We start from the raw sequence: 15,332 nt of genomic DNA, 5'->3' as shown, positions 1-15,332 counted from the left end.
AGTGTCTGTGTGTCCCTGAGTATTAGACAGTCATTACCAGACCCGATACTCATGTGGTGGGTCAAGAGAGCAGTACCTGGCTGAGCTCAGCACAACACAGAGCTTGACCAGTTACCGTCTGTCACATATATATATATATATATATATATATATATATATTGAGGGATTGGTGGGAGCCTTTGCTCCTCCTGCCAGAGACCTCAGTGTCTGTGGTTCTCTCTTTGCTTCTTGTTGGACAGCATATGTCCAGTGACCAGGAAAATAGATGCAAGGAATACAATCACAATGTGGGGTCTAAGTTGAAATTTAAAACTAAATAAAAGTTGTCTGGAATAATTATGTCATGGTCTACCTCCCTCTGTGTAAGTCATACAGAATTTCATTGCATTCTTCCTCCCTGCTCCCTTCCTCTACTTACTCATTAAGAAAGATTATGGTAAAATATATATAACAAAGCTAACCACTTGAATCATTCTTAAAAGTACCCAGTTCAGTGACATTAAGTACATTCACCTAGTAGTATGACAGAATCCATTTATTTTTAACTTGTGTGCCAAGGACCTGGTTTCCATCTTTAATCTCATGTCTGAAAATACAAACTGCAGTTTCAAGTCCTTGTCTCTCTGCAGACACAGCTGTTGGAGGCATGGTGATCGTTCTGAACCCACTCCTGCTCTGTTTGGAGGGGTACTGCTAGATTTCCTATGCTTTAAAGCCTCCAGCAACTGGCCTGTTGGGTGCCCACTTTTTTTTCTTGGCAGTTGGTGGGAGATGAATTGTCTCCACTGTGAGTCCAGGTACCTCCCCTCCCTTATGTGGAAGGATGATCAGTCCCAAACACTTTCTTGCTTATAGATGCTACGCAGAACAAAATACTTTAAAATAACACAATATGAATTTGTAAGTTTATATTTTTCTGATGAAACTCTAGATTATCATAAAAAGTTTTATAAGACAACTTATAGGGAAGGCTTCATGTGAGCCTGTGTTTCCTGCTCACATAGCTTCCTAGAATTGAAATGGATAGCACAAAGAAGGGGCAGAAGAGGTTAACCAGTGTCCATATGGGTGTTGATGAGCTTTTTCTTTTGATACCATTCTTCTATTGAGTTTGGAAGTTGACATCTCAAGGATCATGAAATCTTCAGATATTTCCACTGTAAAGGAGGGTCTCTCTGAGAAGAAATCTGATGACCAGGTAGAATTCCCTTTGGAATATATAGGTCAAGGCAGCTTGACAATGTGGATGATTACATCATCTTACCAATCCTGTGTTCAGAAAACCTTACTGGAGTGCCTAGAGTTGAACCAAGTTCTATGTGGGAAGCTGGAGTAATTGAGATAAATCAGATGATTCCTGGGGCTGGAAAGATAGTACATTGGCAAACTCTTGCTTTGAATATGGTCGACCCAGATTCAATCCCCCACATCATTTCCAGGAGTGATCCTTGAGTGCAGAGCCAGAAGTCCTGAGAACCACTGGGTGTGACCCAAAAAAGAAAAAAAAGAAAAGAAATCAGTGATTTCTATCATGAAACTTAGAGTCCAGGGGAAGGACTCAGTCATCTCTGTGGGGCTAACATTGCCTAAGCAGGTGCTGTGCCTTAATGCAAAGGAACAGTCCACCACCCCCCTTCCAGGTCTTCCACTATACACTCACATATCAGAAGATGATTTTTTGAAGATCAGAGAGATATCTCAGTGGTACATACACAAATATCTGAGTTCTATCCTCAGAAACCTATGGCCCCCTACCCCTTGTATCAATACTGCCTGGTGTGGCTTTGGTGGTCCTCAAGATTACTGGGCCAGAGTAGCACTATATTGCACTGAACCATCTATCCAGGTTGGTTGAGTATCACTGGGAGTCCCCCCACAGTCCTCCGAATACTACTTGGGAGTCTCTATCCCCACTCCAAAAAAGAATGTTCTAAGATACCCATTTCCATTAATGGAAAAATATATAGGCACATTGGTTTTATTCACACCCTGATCTTAAACAATCTATTCTGTCCTTGCTTGATTTCGGACCTGTTTTTCCATGGGATCTTCTTTTTAGACCAGGACCAACAACAGATTCAGTTTCCTTATCTTGCTAGTCAAGGACTCTCCCATCACAGGGTCACTGTTGCACACTTACTTCCTGGACCTCTCTGCTCTTCTCTGCCCTGGTCACTTATAATTTTTTCCAAAGTTACTAATTATGTTTTTAAATTTTGGGACATACCCAGCAGTGCTAGGGAAATGCAATTAGGTCAGTGCTTGGGGGTGGTTCCTAACAGTTCTTGGAGGACTACACCATGCCAGAAATTGAATCCAGAGCCTCATGCATGCAGAAAAAGTGCTCTACCACTCAGTCACATGCTCAGTACTCACTCTTATTTCAAACTTAGCCTGGACTCTTGAATGTGCTCCTTACCTTGATTTGCCTGCCTGGTACTAACCATAGTCGTTTATCTAGAAGATGGTTTGATTGTGGTACAATCAATACTCAAATTGTTAATTTTTCCTGCTGCCCGCCTGAATTTGAGACCATGTACTTTCCTGTTGGAAGCTATGTGTGCTCAGACAATGCCAATATCACTTGTTTTAGTATCACTTGTATCCCTTGTCATCCCGTTGCTCATCGATTTGCTTGAGCGGGTGCCAGTAACTTCTCCATTTGTCCCTGTTGTGTGCTAGTGTAGCCCAATAGTGTCTGCTTGCTCCAGGAACACGAAGAACCTCAAACCATTCATTCAGGGTCTTGAAAAAAAATCTGACCATCTTGTAGGTGGGCGGCCATGTCTTCTTTTGATGTCCTATGGAATCCAGTTGGTAACAGCTCTAGTCCAGTGGTCACCTCCAAATTACATTACATGTCTGGCCCATCTTGGTGCCTTGGCAAATGGGACAGCATTCTCAATCATCGATGGAGATTGGAACTCCGGATTCCTTCTCTCAATTGAGTGAAATGTGATATTCCAAGCATAGCTCTTTCAATTTCTCTTTGGGAGACCCGAATAGCGTCCTTATCCTGTTTTCGTAGGGCCCAGGTTAGTGTGTATGTTAGTTCTTGAAGAACGGTGGAGTTGGAAAAGATGTGCCCAGAGCCGGAGGTTCTTCATCCTCTTAACAACTTCTTTGGTTGGAAAAGATGTGCCCAGAGCCGGAGGTTCTTCATCCTCTTAACAACTTCTTTGATGTTTGTGAAGGCATTCCATGCCACTCTCTTCCTCCTGCACATCTCAAGTGCCAGGTCATTCATCATGTTGAGTTCTTGAACTAGGTACACATAACTGTGCATTCGGAGATGTTCATTCTGTTGCAAGCAAGTGGAACGTCAGGAACTAGTTCATTTCTCATTAACATTATCTTCATGAGATTCAGCTGTAGTCTGACCTTTCCACACTCATGGCAGAAGTCAGCCAGCATTTGTGCCACTTGGCTAATGTTTGGTGTTATTAGAATGATGTCATCAGCAAAGCGGAGGTGGTGTAGTTGCCAACTATCTATCTTCACTCCCATTCCTTCTCATTCCAGTCATCACATGATGTTCTTGAGGGTGGCACTGAAGAGTTTCGATGAAATGGTGTCACCCTGCTGAACCCCTCTCTTTACATTGATGATCACTTGTAGAATGGTGAGATCCTGGTGGTGAATCTGTAATATAGCTCATGGAGGATCCTGATGTACTGAGTTTGAACACCCTATTTGGCTAGGGCTTCAATGATGCTTCAGTCTCAACAGAATCAAAGGCTTTCTTTAAATCAATGAATGTTAGAGTGGCATCTTGAACTCTCGCAAAACCTCAATGAGCTTGGTCACCGTGTGGATATTGTCGATCGTGCTGAATCATTTATGGAATTTAGCTTGCTCACATGGTTGTCCTTTGTCTAGTATTCTACCAATTCTATTGAGGATGACTTGAGTGAATAACTCGTAGACAACGGACAACAGGCAGATCAGGCAATAGTTGCTGATTTCGTGGATGTCTCCCTTCTTGTACAACAGGATGGTATTGCTGGTTTTTCATTGGGACAGAAACTTGCATTCAGACTAGTAGCATGTGAAGAGCCAAGCCAGTGTATTGACGAGTACTAGCAGCAGATTCTTTAGGTGTTTGGGTCTGACCTTGTCTGGACTGGGTTCTGTAAGCTTCTTCACTAACAAAATGGCATGGAGGATTTTGGAAGGGAGAACGCTAGGAACAACATATCCATCCTGTGGAATTTGGTCAGTGGGCAGGTGGACGTGGCTATCGAAGAGATCCAAGTAGAAGTTGTGGATAACCTTTTCCATTGCTTTCTGGAAGATGTGATACATCCATCAGGATGTCGGAGGGCAGTCATCTTGGTCTTATAGTTGGCAAATACTATAGTTGGCAAATGCAGGCGGGTGTTGCAAATACTTTTCCTGGCTTCTGCCTCATTGGTCAGCACTACTGCTCTTCTCTTCGAGGTCTTCCGTTATCACTTCTCTGCACAGCTTTGAGAGATCAGACACTAGCTTGTGATTGCCTGAGGCTCACACCAGACCACATTGGTGTACGAGCTCAAGAGTTTCCAAAGACAGGAGTCGTTCTGTAGCTTTCTCTCTCTCGGCATTCCTCATACAATCATGGAGGTGCTGAACCAGTCGATCATATTCCTCATCGATGTTGTCAAAGATGGCATCTTCCCATATTGTGTCAATAGTGTCAAACAGCACCCAGTTGGTGGTTGTTCTGGGAGTTCTCATCTTAAACTTTGCAGCCCTTTCTCCCCGCTCCATGAAGTAGAATTTAAAAGGTGATATAGTATTTATAGATATATATAATTTAAAAGGTGATATAGTAGTCTTTAAAAGGTGATATAAAAAGGAAGCCAGTAGCTAGATATGTGTCCCTTAAATTTTTTTACAGAAATATGGAAGCACTTTTTCTGCTTTAGGCTACCTGTCAGGTCACCTCACTCTCTATGGACAATAACATATAATATCTTTCCCTAAACTCTGTTGGCAGATATTCTCTTCCTACCTGACTTATATCTCATAGAACTAGTATCTTATTAACAAATTCTGGGAAAACTCAACCAACTCTAACTGCCTTTATTAAGATTCAGTAATTTTCCTTAAGGTTTAGATGTTTATGTCAAACAAATCAAGATAACATCATATGTGAACCACCAAATGTTTATGTACTGACCCATTGTGACATCAAATGAGTTATACTGGCTTTGGTTCTGCATCATTATACATTATATGTTGCACATAACGTATACATTACCCCCCATATGGATGCCTGGGTGACCTTTTAAAAGCATATGTTAGCACTTTTTGAAAGTTTGACATAGCCTAGGAGATAATACTTGAACTCTAGAAAATGGTGTTCAAAAGTTTTCACAACTGAAACCTACATTTATTTCAGGCATAATCTCTGTTCTGGCACCTTTCTTGAGTTATTCTTTTTTCCATGCTTTTCTTTGTCCCATAACTTTAAAAATACTGTGATCTCTGTCTGGGATGTCTATTTGCCTGGTAATATGCTCCTACTCAAAATCCTATTCCTCTTCCAAGCCTCAGGTTAAATGCATTTTACTTGCAGAGTTAAGCACTTTGTGGGTTATCTTTCTCCTTACTAGCAGGTAAGTCTCATTCTCTCACTGTTCCCCATAAAGTTTACAACCATTGACTTGCTTGCATAAACAAATAAGTAAGAAGTTAAAGTTCAAATTAAGAAAACTGGAGACCTGGAAGTTAGTGGGTAGTTGCCTCTGGTCCTAAACTGACCAAAGCAAGTGAACAAACAAATGAGGATTTAGCTCTTAACACTCTAATGTTCAGGCAAAATCCCTCTGCAGTGGCTTCCTTGAGCCAAGACCACAAACATTGGTGTTTTCTTCACATCCTCTATTTTAGCCTGATTGTTTCACAAGTCATGATCCTCTGAATGGTTGAGGGAAGTGACCTGTATGTTGGATTCCCAGATCAAGCTGTAGGATGAACACAAGATCAAATCCCTGTATTGAGTGTCTCTCACCAGTCCTGGCCTTGAACCTCTAGAGGGAGCTCAAGACTTCCCCCCCTCTTCTCTCTAGGTGACCAGTATAGAAGGGGAGGGACTCCTATCAGGTGGAATAATGCAATCATAAATAGGGCTGAGCTGAACAAACACTGTTGTAGTCAACCCAGTTTCAGTGTGTGTGTGTGTGTGTGTGTGTGTGTGTGTGTGTTTTCCATCATTTGGGCTTGTTTGGATAAATTCACAACAGACCTACAAAGGGCAGAAGTGTTCTAGTGTAGGTTGGCAGAGTGGCAGGTTATATAAGGATTCAAGGCCAATGCTATATGATCAAGTGCATTCTTGGTATGGTATCTTTGCTCTTTAAGTTCTTATTGTGGTAGGAGACAACTTCTAGAAGATATAGCACAAGATCAGTGATTCAGGCACTGTGCTAGACTCTGGAATCCCATGATGCATTATACACAGTTTCTGCACACAAAGACTTTAAGTCTCACCAGTAGTCAGCCACATTCCTGTGTTTAAGCTAAATAATCATCAACAAAAATGCAATATGGAGGAGTCCTGGTTTAACAATAAGAACAGAACAAAACCAAGGAGATGCTATTTATCATAAACTCAAAGTGAAATTTCAGAGTGATGTGGTCATTGGAAAGGTTTTTGCAATGTTAGACTCCATTAAAAGAAATATTCTCTGTAGATCAAAGGAGTTAATAGTTCCACTATAATTAGTGCCAGTTAGTCCACATCTGGAGTATTGTATTTCCTCTAGACACCACATTTTGAAAGGAACGTAGTCAAATTAGAGTATGTCCCGAGGAAGCTGGTCATCATGGTGAGGGAATTGGAAACCCTATCACACAAGAATGATGGAAGGACCTTGGAATGTTTAGTCTGGGAAATAAAAGACTTAGGTGGTGGAACATAATAGCCATTTCCAATGATTTGTCATATGGAAAGAGGCATGGGTTTGCTCTATGCATTGTTTCAGAGATTTCCTCTTGAGGACAGGTAAATGGGTGGAGATGTCAGGGAAAGATTCTGAGTTCAACATGAGTATGTGCCTTCTCGCATCCATGCTATCCAATATCACACTGGGTGCACAAAAGCCGATCAAAGTCTAGACACAATGAATGAATGAAATAAGGTTTCTTTCATGCAGGATTCTCAAGCAGTGTTTGGGCGTCCCAATGGCCACTATTGGTTATTCTTGACCAATCAGGCTATTCAATTGAATGATTGGGTGCAAGAATATGATGCTTCTCAGACCCTGTAGTGCCAGACACCCTAGGATCACCCCAATGGTGCTAAGGAGGTAATATGGTTCTTGGGATAGAACTGGAATCAGGTATATACAACCCCTATACTAACTCTACTATCTCCTGGGATCTAGGGTTTCATTTGCTCTTGTAAAAAGGGGCAGGAACTGCTGACCCTAGAGCACCGAACTAACTTCTCCAACCAGGTGTATGTGGACTCCAGTGGCCTGCGCTGCACCCCGGCTCCCAACCTGGCTCTTCATCCGAAGGGAAGCTCCTTCTCTCAGCATCTCGCCTGGGAACCGCCCTCCCCACCAGACACCACCCCTGGAACACGACCTAACTTCTCCAACCAGGTGTGTGGACCCCCAGTGTCACCCCCAGATCTACCCCTCATGGTGTACCCTTAAAATCTCTAACCACAAAACCACGTGGACACAATTGGGTCTGTGCAAAGAAGTTACTCAGTTGCCCCCACATTTGAGGTATTAGTTAACCCAGACCTCAAATTTCTTTATCTATCAATAAGACACAATAACACAGAAAGATAGCCCAACTGCAAAGGCCAACACATACAAGTCACGGGGAAAAAACCTACAAAACGCAAAGGTCACAATGGTAAAACAATGCAGAAACTCACCAGGCTTAATGATCAAAGTTGCTAGCCCACATGAATTAAACAGTAATAATGGACTACATAACCTCTCAGATAAGGAATTTAGAATGGAGCTGTTAAGAATGTATAAAGAGTTCAATGAAGTAATGAAAAGCACTGCCGATATAATACAAGAGGATATGAGAGCAGAAGTGAGGAAAATGCTAGAAAAAATACAAGCAGAAATGACAAGCAGAAATTCACCTACCTAAAAAACTTGGTAGGTGAGATGAAAAACTCAGTGGAAAACCTCAACAACAGAGTAACAGCTGCTGAGGACAGAATCGGTGAGCTCCAAGATGAGGTGCACAGAATCTCCAGACAACAGCAGAAAATGGAAAGGAGCCTCAAAATAAGCCAATAGATATCAAGAGAAAATCGGAATAAAGCCAAGAGTAATAATAAAAACATCATTGGAGTCCCAGAGGGACAGGAAGAAAACCCTAATGAAGAGGAACTGTCAAAGACTTCATTGCTAAGACATCCCAGAGCTGAAGAGGATATGCAAACAGATTCAGGAGGTTCAAAGAGTACCAGCTGAGAGAAATACAAATAAAAATACTCCCAAACACACCCTTACCAGAACGACAGAAACCATAGACAGAGATGAAATTCTGAAAGCAGCAAGATCAAAGTAAGAAATTGCTTATAAAGGAGCATCCTTAAGATTCACAGCTGTCTTATCTGATGAAACCCTCAGGGCCCAAAAACAGTGGTGGGATATAATGAAAAAAACCCAATGAAATAAATGTCTTAACAATAATACTTTTCCCAGCTAGAATCTCATTCAGATAAGAAGGAATAACACACAGCTTCACAAAAAACAACTCAGGAACTTCACTGTCACTGTCACTGTCATCCCATCAATTTGCTCAAGTGGTACCAGTAACGTCTCCATTGTGAGACTTTTTGTTATTGATTTTGGCATGCCGAATATGCCATGGGTAGCTTGTCAGGCTCTGCCATGTGGGTGAGATACTCTCGGTAGCTTGCCGGGCTCTCTGAGAGGGACATAGGAATCGAAAGGGACATAGGATCGAACCCGGGTTGGCCACGAGCAAGGCAAACACCCTACCCACAGTGCTATTGCTACAGCCCCATAGATTTAAAACCATGGTTGCAAGAACAAATAAACAAGCTACTTTAAGACAAGACAAGCTCCTCAAATACACCAAACTTTGGCAGAAAGATGGGACAAACTCCATAACAATCATCTCTCTCAATGTCAATGGGCTAAGTCCACCAATTAAAATACACAGAGTGACATGATGGATCAGAAGATTGAACCCAACATTCTGCTGCCTGCAAGAAATCATATCTGAACAGTCAGAGTAAATACAGACTCAATGTGAAAGGATGGAAAACAATTCTACAAGCAAATAACTCCCTCAAAAAGAGGTGCACTAGCCATACTAGTATCAGACCACATAGAAGTCAGACTGAAGAAGGTTACAAGAGACAGTGAAGATCATTTCTTAATGATCAAAGTATCTGTACATCATGAAAAACTCCCACTCCTAAATGTGTATGTACCTAATGAAGAACCATTATTTTAAGATATTTAAAATGACTACTCATAGACTTGAAGAAAGACATTAATAGCAACACGATTAGAGTTGGGGACTTTAATACCGCTTTAACACCTGTTAATAGACCAACCCGACTGAAGCTCAGCAAGTACATATTTTATCTGATGGAAGAAATGGAATACATAAGTTTAGTAGATATATGTGTAGGACATTTAATCCCCCAAAAGCTGAATGCACATTCTTCTCAAGTGCACATAGGACATTCTCCAAGATAGACCACAAAACATACTTCCATAAAATTAAGAGGATAAAAATTCTACCAATGATCTTTTCAGACCACGATGCACTGAAAATAGAAATGAATCGCACACACAAACAGAAAATCAAACCAAATACCTGGAAATTAAACAGATCACTACTGAACAATCAGTGGCTTAGAAAAGAAGTCAAAGAGGAAATAAAAAGATTCCTGGAAATGAGAATGAAGACATGAGTTACCAGAACTTATGGGACAAGGAAAAAACTGTGTTCAGAGGAAACTTTGTGGCTCTACAAGCATTCTTCAGGAAGGAAGAGCAAGCACACATAAGTTACTTAACCTCACAGTTTAAGATCTTGGAGAATTACCAACAAAAGGAAGCTAAACCAGGCATGAGGAAAGGAATAATAAAACTTAGAGCAGAAATTAACGGGATGGAAACCCAAAAAACAATTTGAAACATCAATGAAACCAAGAGCTGGTTCTTTGAGAAAATAAACAAGATCAATAAACCACTAGGAAGACTCACAAAGGAAAGGAGAGATAAATAAATAAATAACAAAAAGAATCAGAAACAAAAAGGGGGATATCACAACAAAACCCACAGAAATTCAAAGAATAACCAGAGATTGCTTTGAGAAGCTTTATACCATGAAACAAGAGAACCTCGCCGAAATGGATAAATTCCTGGATTCCTTTTAGCCTCCTGAGGCTGAACCAAGAAGACCTGGACAGACCTATCACCATCAAGGAAATTGAAATAGTAATAAAAAGTCTTTCCCCAAAACAAAAGTCCTGGCCCAGATGGATTCACTAATGAATTCTCCCAAACATTTAAAGAGGACCTACTCCCAATCCTGTTTAAGCTTTTCCAAGAAACTGAAGAATCAAAAACACTTCCAAAATAGTTTCTATGAGGCAAATATCTCCCTCATGCCAAAAGCAGACAGAGACACCACAAAAAAAGAGAATTACAGGCTGATATCCCTGATGAATACAGACGCAAAGATTCTCAACAAAATACTGCAAATAGGATCCAACGACTCATCAAAAAGATCATACACCACGGCTAAGTAGAATTGACACCAGGGATATATGATGGTTCAACACTTGCAAGTCAATCAACGTAACACACCATATCAATAAAAGGAAAGATAAAAATCATATGATTATATAAAGAGATGCAGAGAAGGCATTTGACAAAATCCAGCATCCATTTAGGATAAAATCTCTCAGCAAAGTGTGAGTCTAAGAAAGTTTCCTCAATATAGTCAAAGCCATCTACTTTAAGCACACAGAAAGCATTATTTTCAATGGGGAAAAACTAAAAACCTTCCCGCTAAGATCAGGAACAAGACAAGATTGCCCACTCTCACCACTTCTATTCAGTATAGTATTGGAAGTACTTGCCATAGCATTAGGTAAGAAAAAGATATCAAGGGCATCCAGCTAGGAAAAGAAGAAATAAAGTCATCACTATTTGTAGATGACATGATACTAGGCTTATAAATTCCTAAATACTCTACAGAAAAGCTCCTAGAAACAATAGTTTTGTATAGTAAAGTAGCAGTTTGCAAAATCAATACCCAAAAGTCCATGGCTTTCCTATATATAAATAGTGAAAGAGAAAAAAGGAGATATTAAAAAACAATCCCGTTCACAACAGTGCCTTATCAAATCAAGTACCTTGGAATCAGCTAAACTATAGAGGTGAAGGACCTATACAAAGAAAACTACACAACACTATTTTAAGAAATAAAAGAGGACACCAGGATATGGAGTCACATCCCCTGCTCATGGATAGGTGTAGGATAACATAGCCTCAAGTAGTTTAGGTTTGTTGGGTTGTTCCCATCACAGTGCTCCCTTTCCTCTGTGTTTATTTGTAACTTTTTTCTTTGTGCTTGGTTGACTTGTAAATATTGTTTTTCTCTTCTCCTTAAATTCTTTGAATAGTATATTCAGAGCAATGTCCTTTTTGTATGGGCACAGGAAGACAGTAGTAAATGCTATGCTTTTGTTATGTGGGGGTCATTTGACTTTAAATGATACTTTCCTCCTGGGCATCTGTTATCTCAACCTAAGCCTCAGATGCCCTTACTTCTTAGCACCCCCAAAAGCAGGATCCTGGCGAGGGACTTGATGGACCCAGGGCAAGTGGTGAGCTCTGTGCTACCCTGGCATCGAGATGGGCCTGGACAAAGTGCCTAATGCTTAACTATAGGTTAAGAGCTTGGTCATGGACAGATGCTGTCATGACCCACAAAGTAATAACTAGATTTGGCCCCTTCTAGGATTAGGAATGATTAATCTGGCCTGAGCTCTGTAGTCTGAGTCTGTGGCAAGATGTTCCCAGGAGAGCTACAATACAAGCTTCAATGCATCTCTTACTGTGTCCATACAAAAATAACTAAAGGAGAACAACAACTTAAGTGGTATTTTCCTTGACCCTTAAGAAAGAGTTTCCTTATGCTGTTTTTGCTTCCAGACCAGGTAGAGCTTGGACTGGAGGGCAAGGTGGAGAGATTATAAATAGGGGTGGAGTGATTCTCAAGGGGGTCAGAATCCAAGAGAAGTAGTGAGACTCTGAATCCAGGGAGGCTGAATCCAAGAGAAGCAATAGTAGCAGAATCCAGAGAGCTGGGATTGAGGAATGAGGGGCAAGGAAGGAAGAATGCGTGAGATGGGAGAGATGAAAGATTGAACAAACATGAGAGATTGAATAAATGGTAACTAAGCAGCAACCAGCCTGGTCCTCATTATTCCTTCACCTGCCCATCGCCTACAGCCATCCAAATCCTGTCCATACACAGAGGCTTAAGAGCACCGAAAGTGGGCAGTGAGAGAGAGCTGCCTGGAGAACCCATGTACACACATCCCTCACACACAGGAGTAGTTCTTTACAGATAGGGAGAATTGATGTTGTCAAAATCGCAATACTCCCCAAAGCATTATACAGATTCAATGCAGTCCCTATAAAGATTGCCATGACATTTTTCAAAGAAATAGACAAAAAAAACCTCCTGAAATTCTTTTTTTTTTAAAAAAAATTTATTGAATCACCGTGAGATAGTTACAAGCTTTCATGCTTGGGTTACAATCTCACAATGATCAAACACCCATCCCTCCACCAGTGCACATTCCCCACCACCTATATCCCAGGTATACCCCCCCTTCCCACCCTCCCCCTGCCTCTATGGCAGATAATATTCCTCATACTCTCTCTCTACTTTTGGGCATTATAGCTTGCAACACAGACACTGAGAGGTCATCATGTTTGGTCCATTATCTACTTTCAGCACACATGTCCCATCCTGACTGATTCCTCCAGCCATCATTTTCTTAGTGATCCCTTCTCTATTCCATCTGCCTTCTCCCCTCCACTCATGAAGCAGTCTTCCAGCTATGGGGCAATCCCCCTGGCCCTTTTATCTATTGTTCTTGGGTGTCAGCCTCATATGATGCTACCCTACACTCCACAACTGAGTGCAGTCCCTCTATGTCTGTCCCTCTCTTTCTGACTACTACTGAAATTCTTATGGAGCAATAAACCCACACTAATATCTAAAACAATCGGGAAGATGGATGGCATCACCTCCCCCTATTTCAAACTCTACTACAAAGCAGTAGTAATTAAAACAGCATGCTATAGAAAAAGAAACAGACTCACAGACCAATGGAGCAGAGTTGAATATTCTGACACAGACACTCAACTATATGATAACTTAATTCTTGATAAAGGAGCAAGAAATATGAAGTGGAGCAAGGAAAGCCTCTTCAACAAGTGATGCTTGGAAAACTGGACAGCTAAGTGCAAAAAAATGAATCAGATCTCTTTCTAAGGCTAAACACAAGTCAGATCAAAGTGGATTAAAGATCTCAATCCATAAGGTACCTGGAGGAAAATGTGCAAACTCTCCATGACATTGAAGTTAAAAGCATCTTCAAGGATGAAACACAACTGACCAGGCAAGTGGAAACCAAGGCAAACCAATGTGACTACAGTGACCTAAAGACAGAAAGAGCCCATGAAATGGGAAAATTATTTACCCAATATCCATCAGATAGGGGATTAATATCCAGGGTATTGAAGACACTGGTAGAACTTTACAGGAAAAAAATGTCCAGGTCCAGATGGATTCACTAGAGAATTCTTCAAACATTTAAAGAGGACTTATTGCCAGTTATTTTAAAGCTTTTCCAGAAAATAGAAGAAACAGAAACTTACCCAAACAGTTTCTATGAGGCACATGTCACCCTAAACCCAAAAGCAGACAGAGACACCACAAAAAGAGAAAATTACAGGCCAATATCCTTGATGAACACGGATGCAAAGATCCTCAACAAAATATTAGCAAATAGAATCTAACAATTTATCAAATAGATCATACACCACGACCAAATATTGAAGCTAAAGCTATCTTCAAAGACGAAATGCCACTGGCCAAGCAAGTGGAAACAGAAATAAATGGGACTATCTTAAACTAAGAAGCTTCTGCACCTTAAAAGAAACAGTGACCAAAATACAAAGTCAGTCTACAGAATGGGAAAGGATATTTACCCAATACCCATCGGATAAGGGGTTGATATCAAGGATATACAAGGTACTGGTTGAAATCTACAAAAAGAAGACATCCAATCCCATCAGAAAATGGGGGGGATGAAACTAACAGAAACTTTCTCAAAGAAGATATCCAAATGGCCAAAAGGCACATGAAAAAATGCTCTTCATCATTAATCATCAGGGAGATGCAGATCAAAATAACAATAATATACCACCTCACACCACAGAGAGTGGCACGCATCCAAAAAACAAAAGCAACCGGTGTTGCCGTGGATGTGGGGAGAAAGGGACTCTCCTTCACTGCTGGTGAGAATGACAACTGGTTCAGCCTTTTTGGAAAACTATATGAACGTTTCTCAAAAAACTAAAAATTGTATTACCACTTGACCCTGCAATGCCACTTCTGGGAATATACCCTGGAGATGCAAAAAAATACAGTAGAAATGACATCTGCACGTGTATGTTTATTGCAGCACTATTTACAATAGCCAGAATCTGGAAAAAAACCCGAGTGCCTGAGAACAGATGACTGGTTAAAGAAACTCTGGTACATCTACACAATGGAATACTATGCAGCTGTTAGAAAAGATAAAATCATGAAATTTGTACATGAGTGGATGGAGATGGAGCATATCATGCTAAGTGAAATGAGTCAGAAAGAGAGGGACAGACATAGAATAACTGCACTTATTTGTGGAATATAAAGTAACAGCATGGGAGACAAACACTCAAGGATAATAGAGATAAGGGCCAGGAAGATTGCTACATAGCTTGGAAATCAGCGTCACATGCTGAGGGAAAAGGAATCACTAAGTAAATGATGCTTGGATGGCACACTCGGAATGGGACATGTATGTTGAATGTAGACTATGGACCAAACATGATGACTGTTTAGTACTTATATTGCAAGCCATAACATCCCAAAGGAGAGAGAGAGTAAAAGGGATTGTGCCTGCCACAAAGGCAGAGGGGGGATAGAGTGGAAGTGGCGGAAGGATACTGGGAACATTGGTGGTGGACAGTGGGCACTAGTGGAGGGATGGGTACTCCATCATTGTGTGACTGAAACATAATCATGAAAGTTTG

At 40.9% G+C, this 15,332-nt stretch overlaps 1 protein-coding gene across 1 annotated transcript in view; it reads right to left on the bottom strand.

The window, feature by feature from the left end:
- Window positions 1-545: 545 nt before the first annotated feature.
- NGF (nerve growth factor) overlaps window positions 546-15,332 on the bottom strand; it is an 81,168-nt gene continuing 66,381 nt past the window's right edge. Inside the window, exon 3 of the mRNA XM_055139365.1 lies at window positions 546-1,479. Within this exon, the coding sequence (XP_054995340.1) occupies window positions 1,417-1,479 (63 nt within the window). The 3' untranslated portion in view covers window positions 546-1,416. The remainder of the gene's footprint in view (window positions 1,480-15,332) is intronic.

Source organism: Sorex araneus, chromosome 5 (assembly GCF_027595985.1).
Source record: "Sorex araneus isolate mSorAra2 chromosome 5, mSorAra2.pri, whole genome shotgun sequence".
Taxonomy (NCBI): domain Eukaryota; kingdom Metazoa; phylum Chordata; class Mammalia; order Eulipotyphla; family Soricidae; genus Sorex; species Sorex araneus.
Note: the sequence above shows the minus strand (reverse complement) of the source record. Positions and strands in the feature narration are given on the sequence as shown.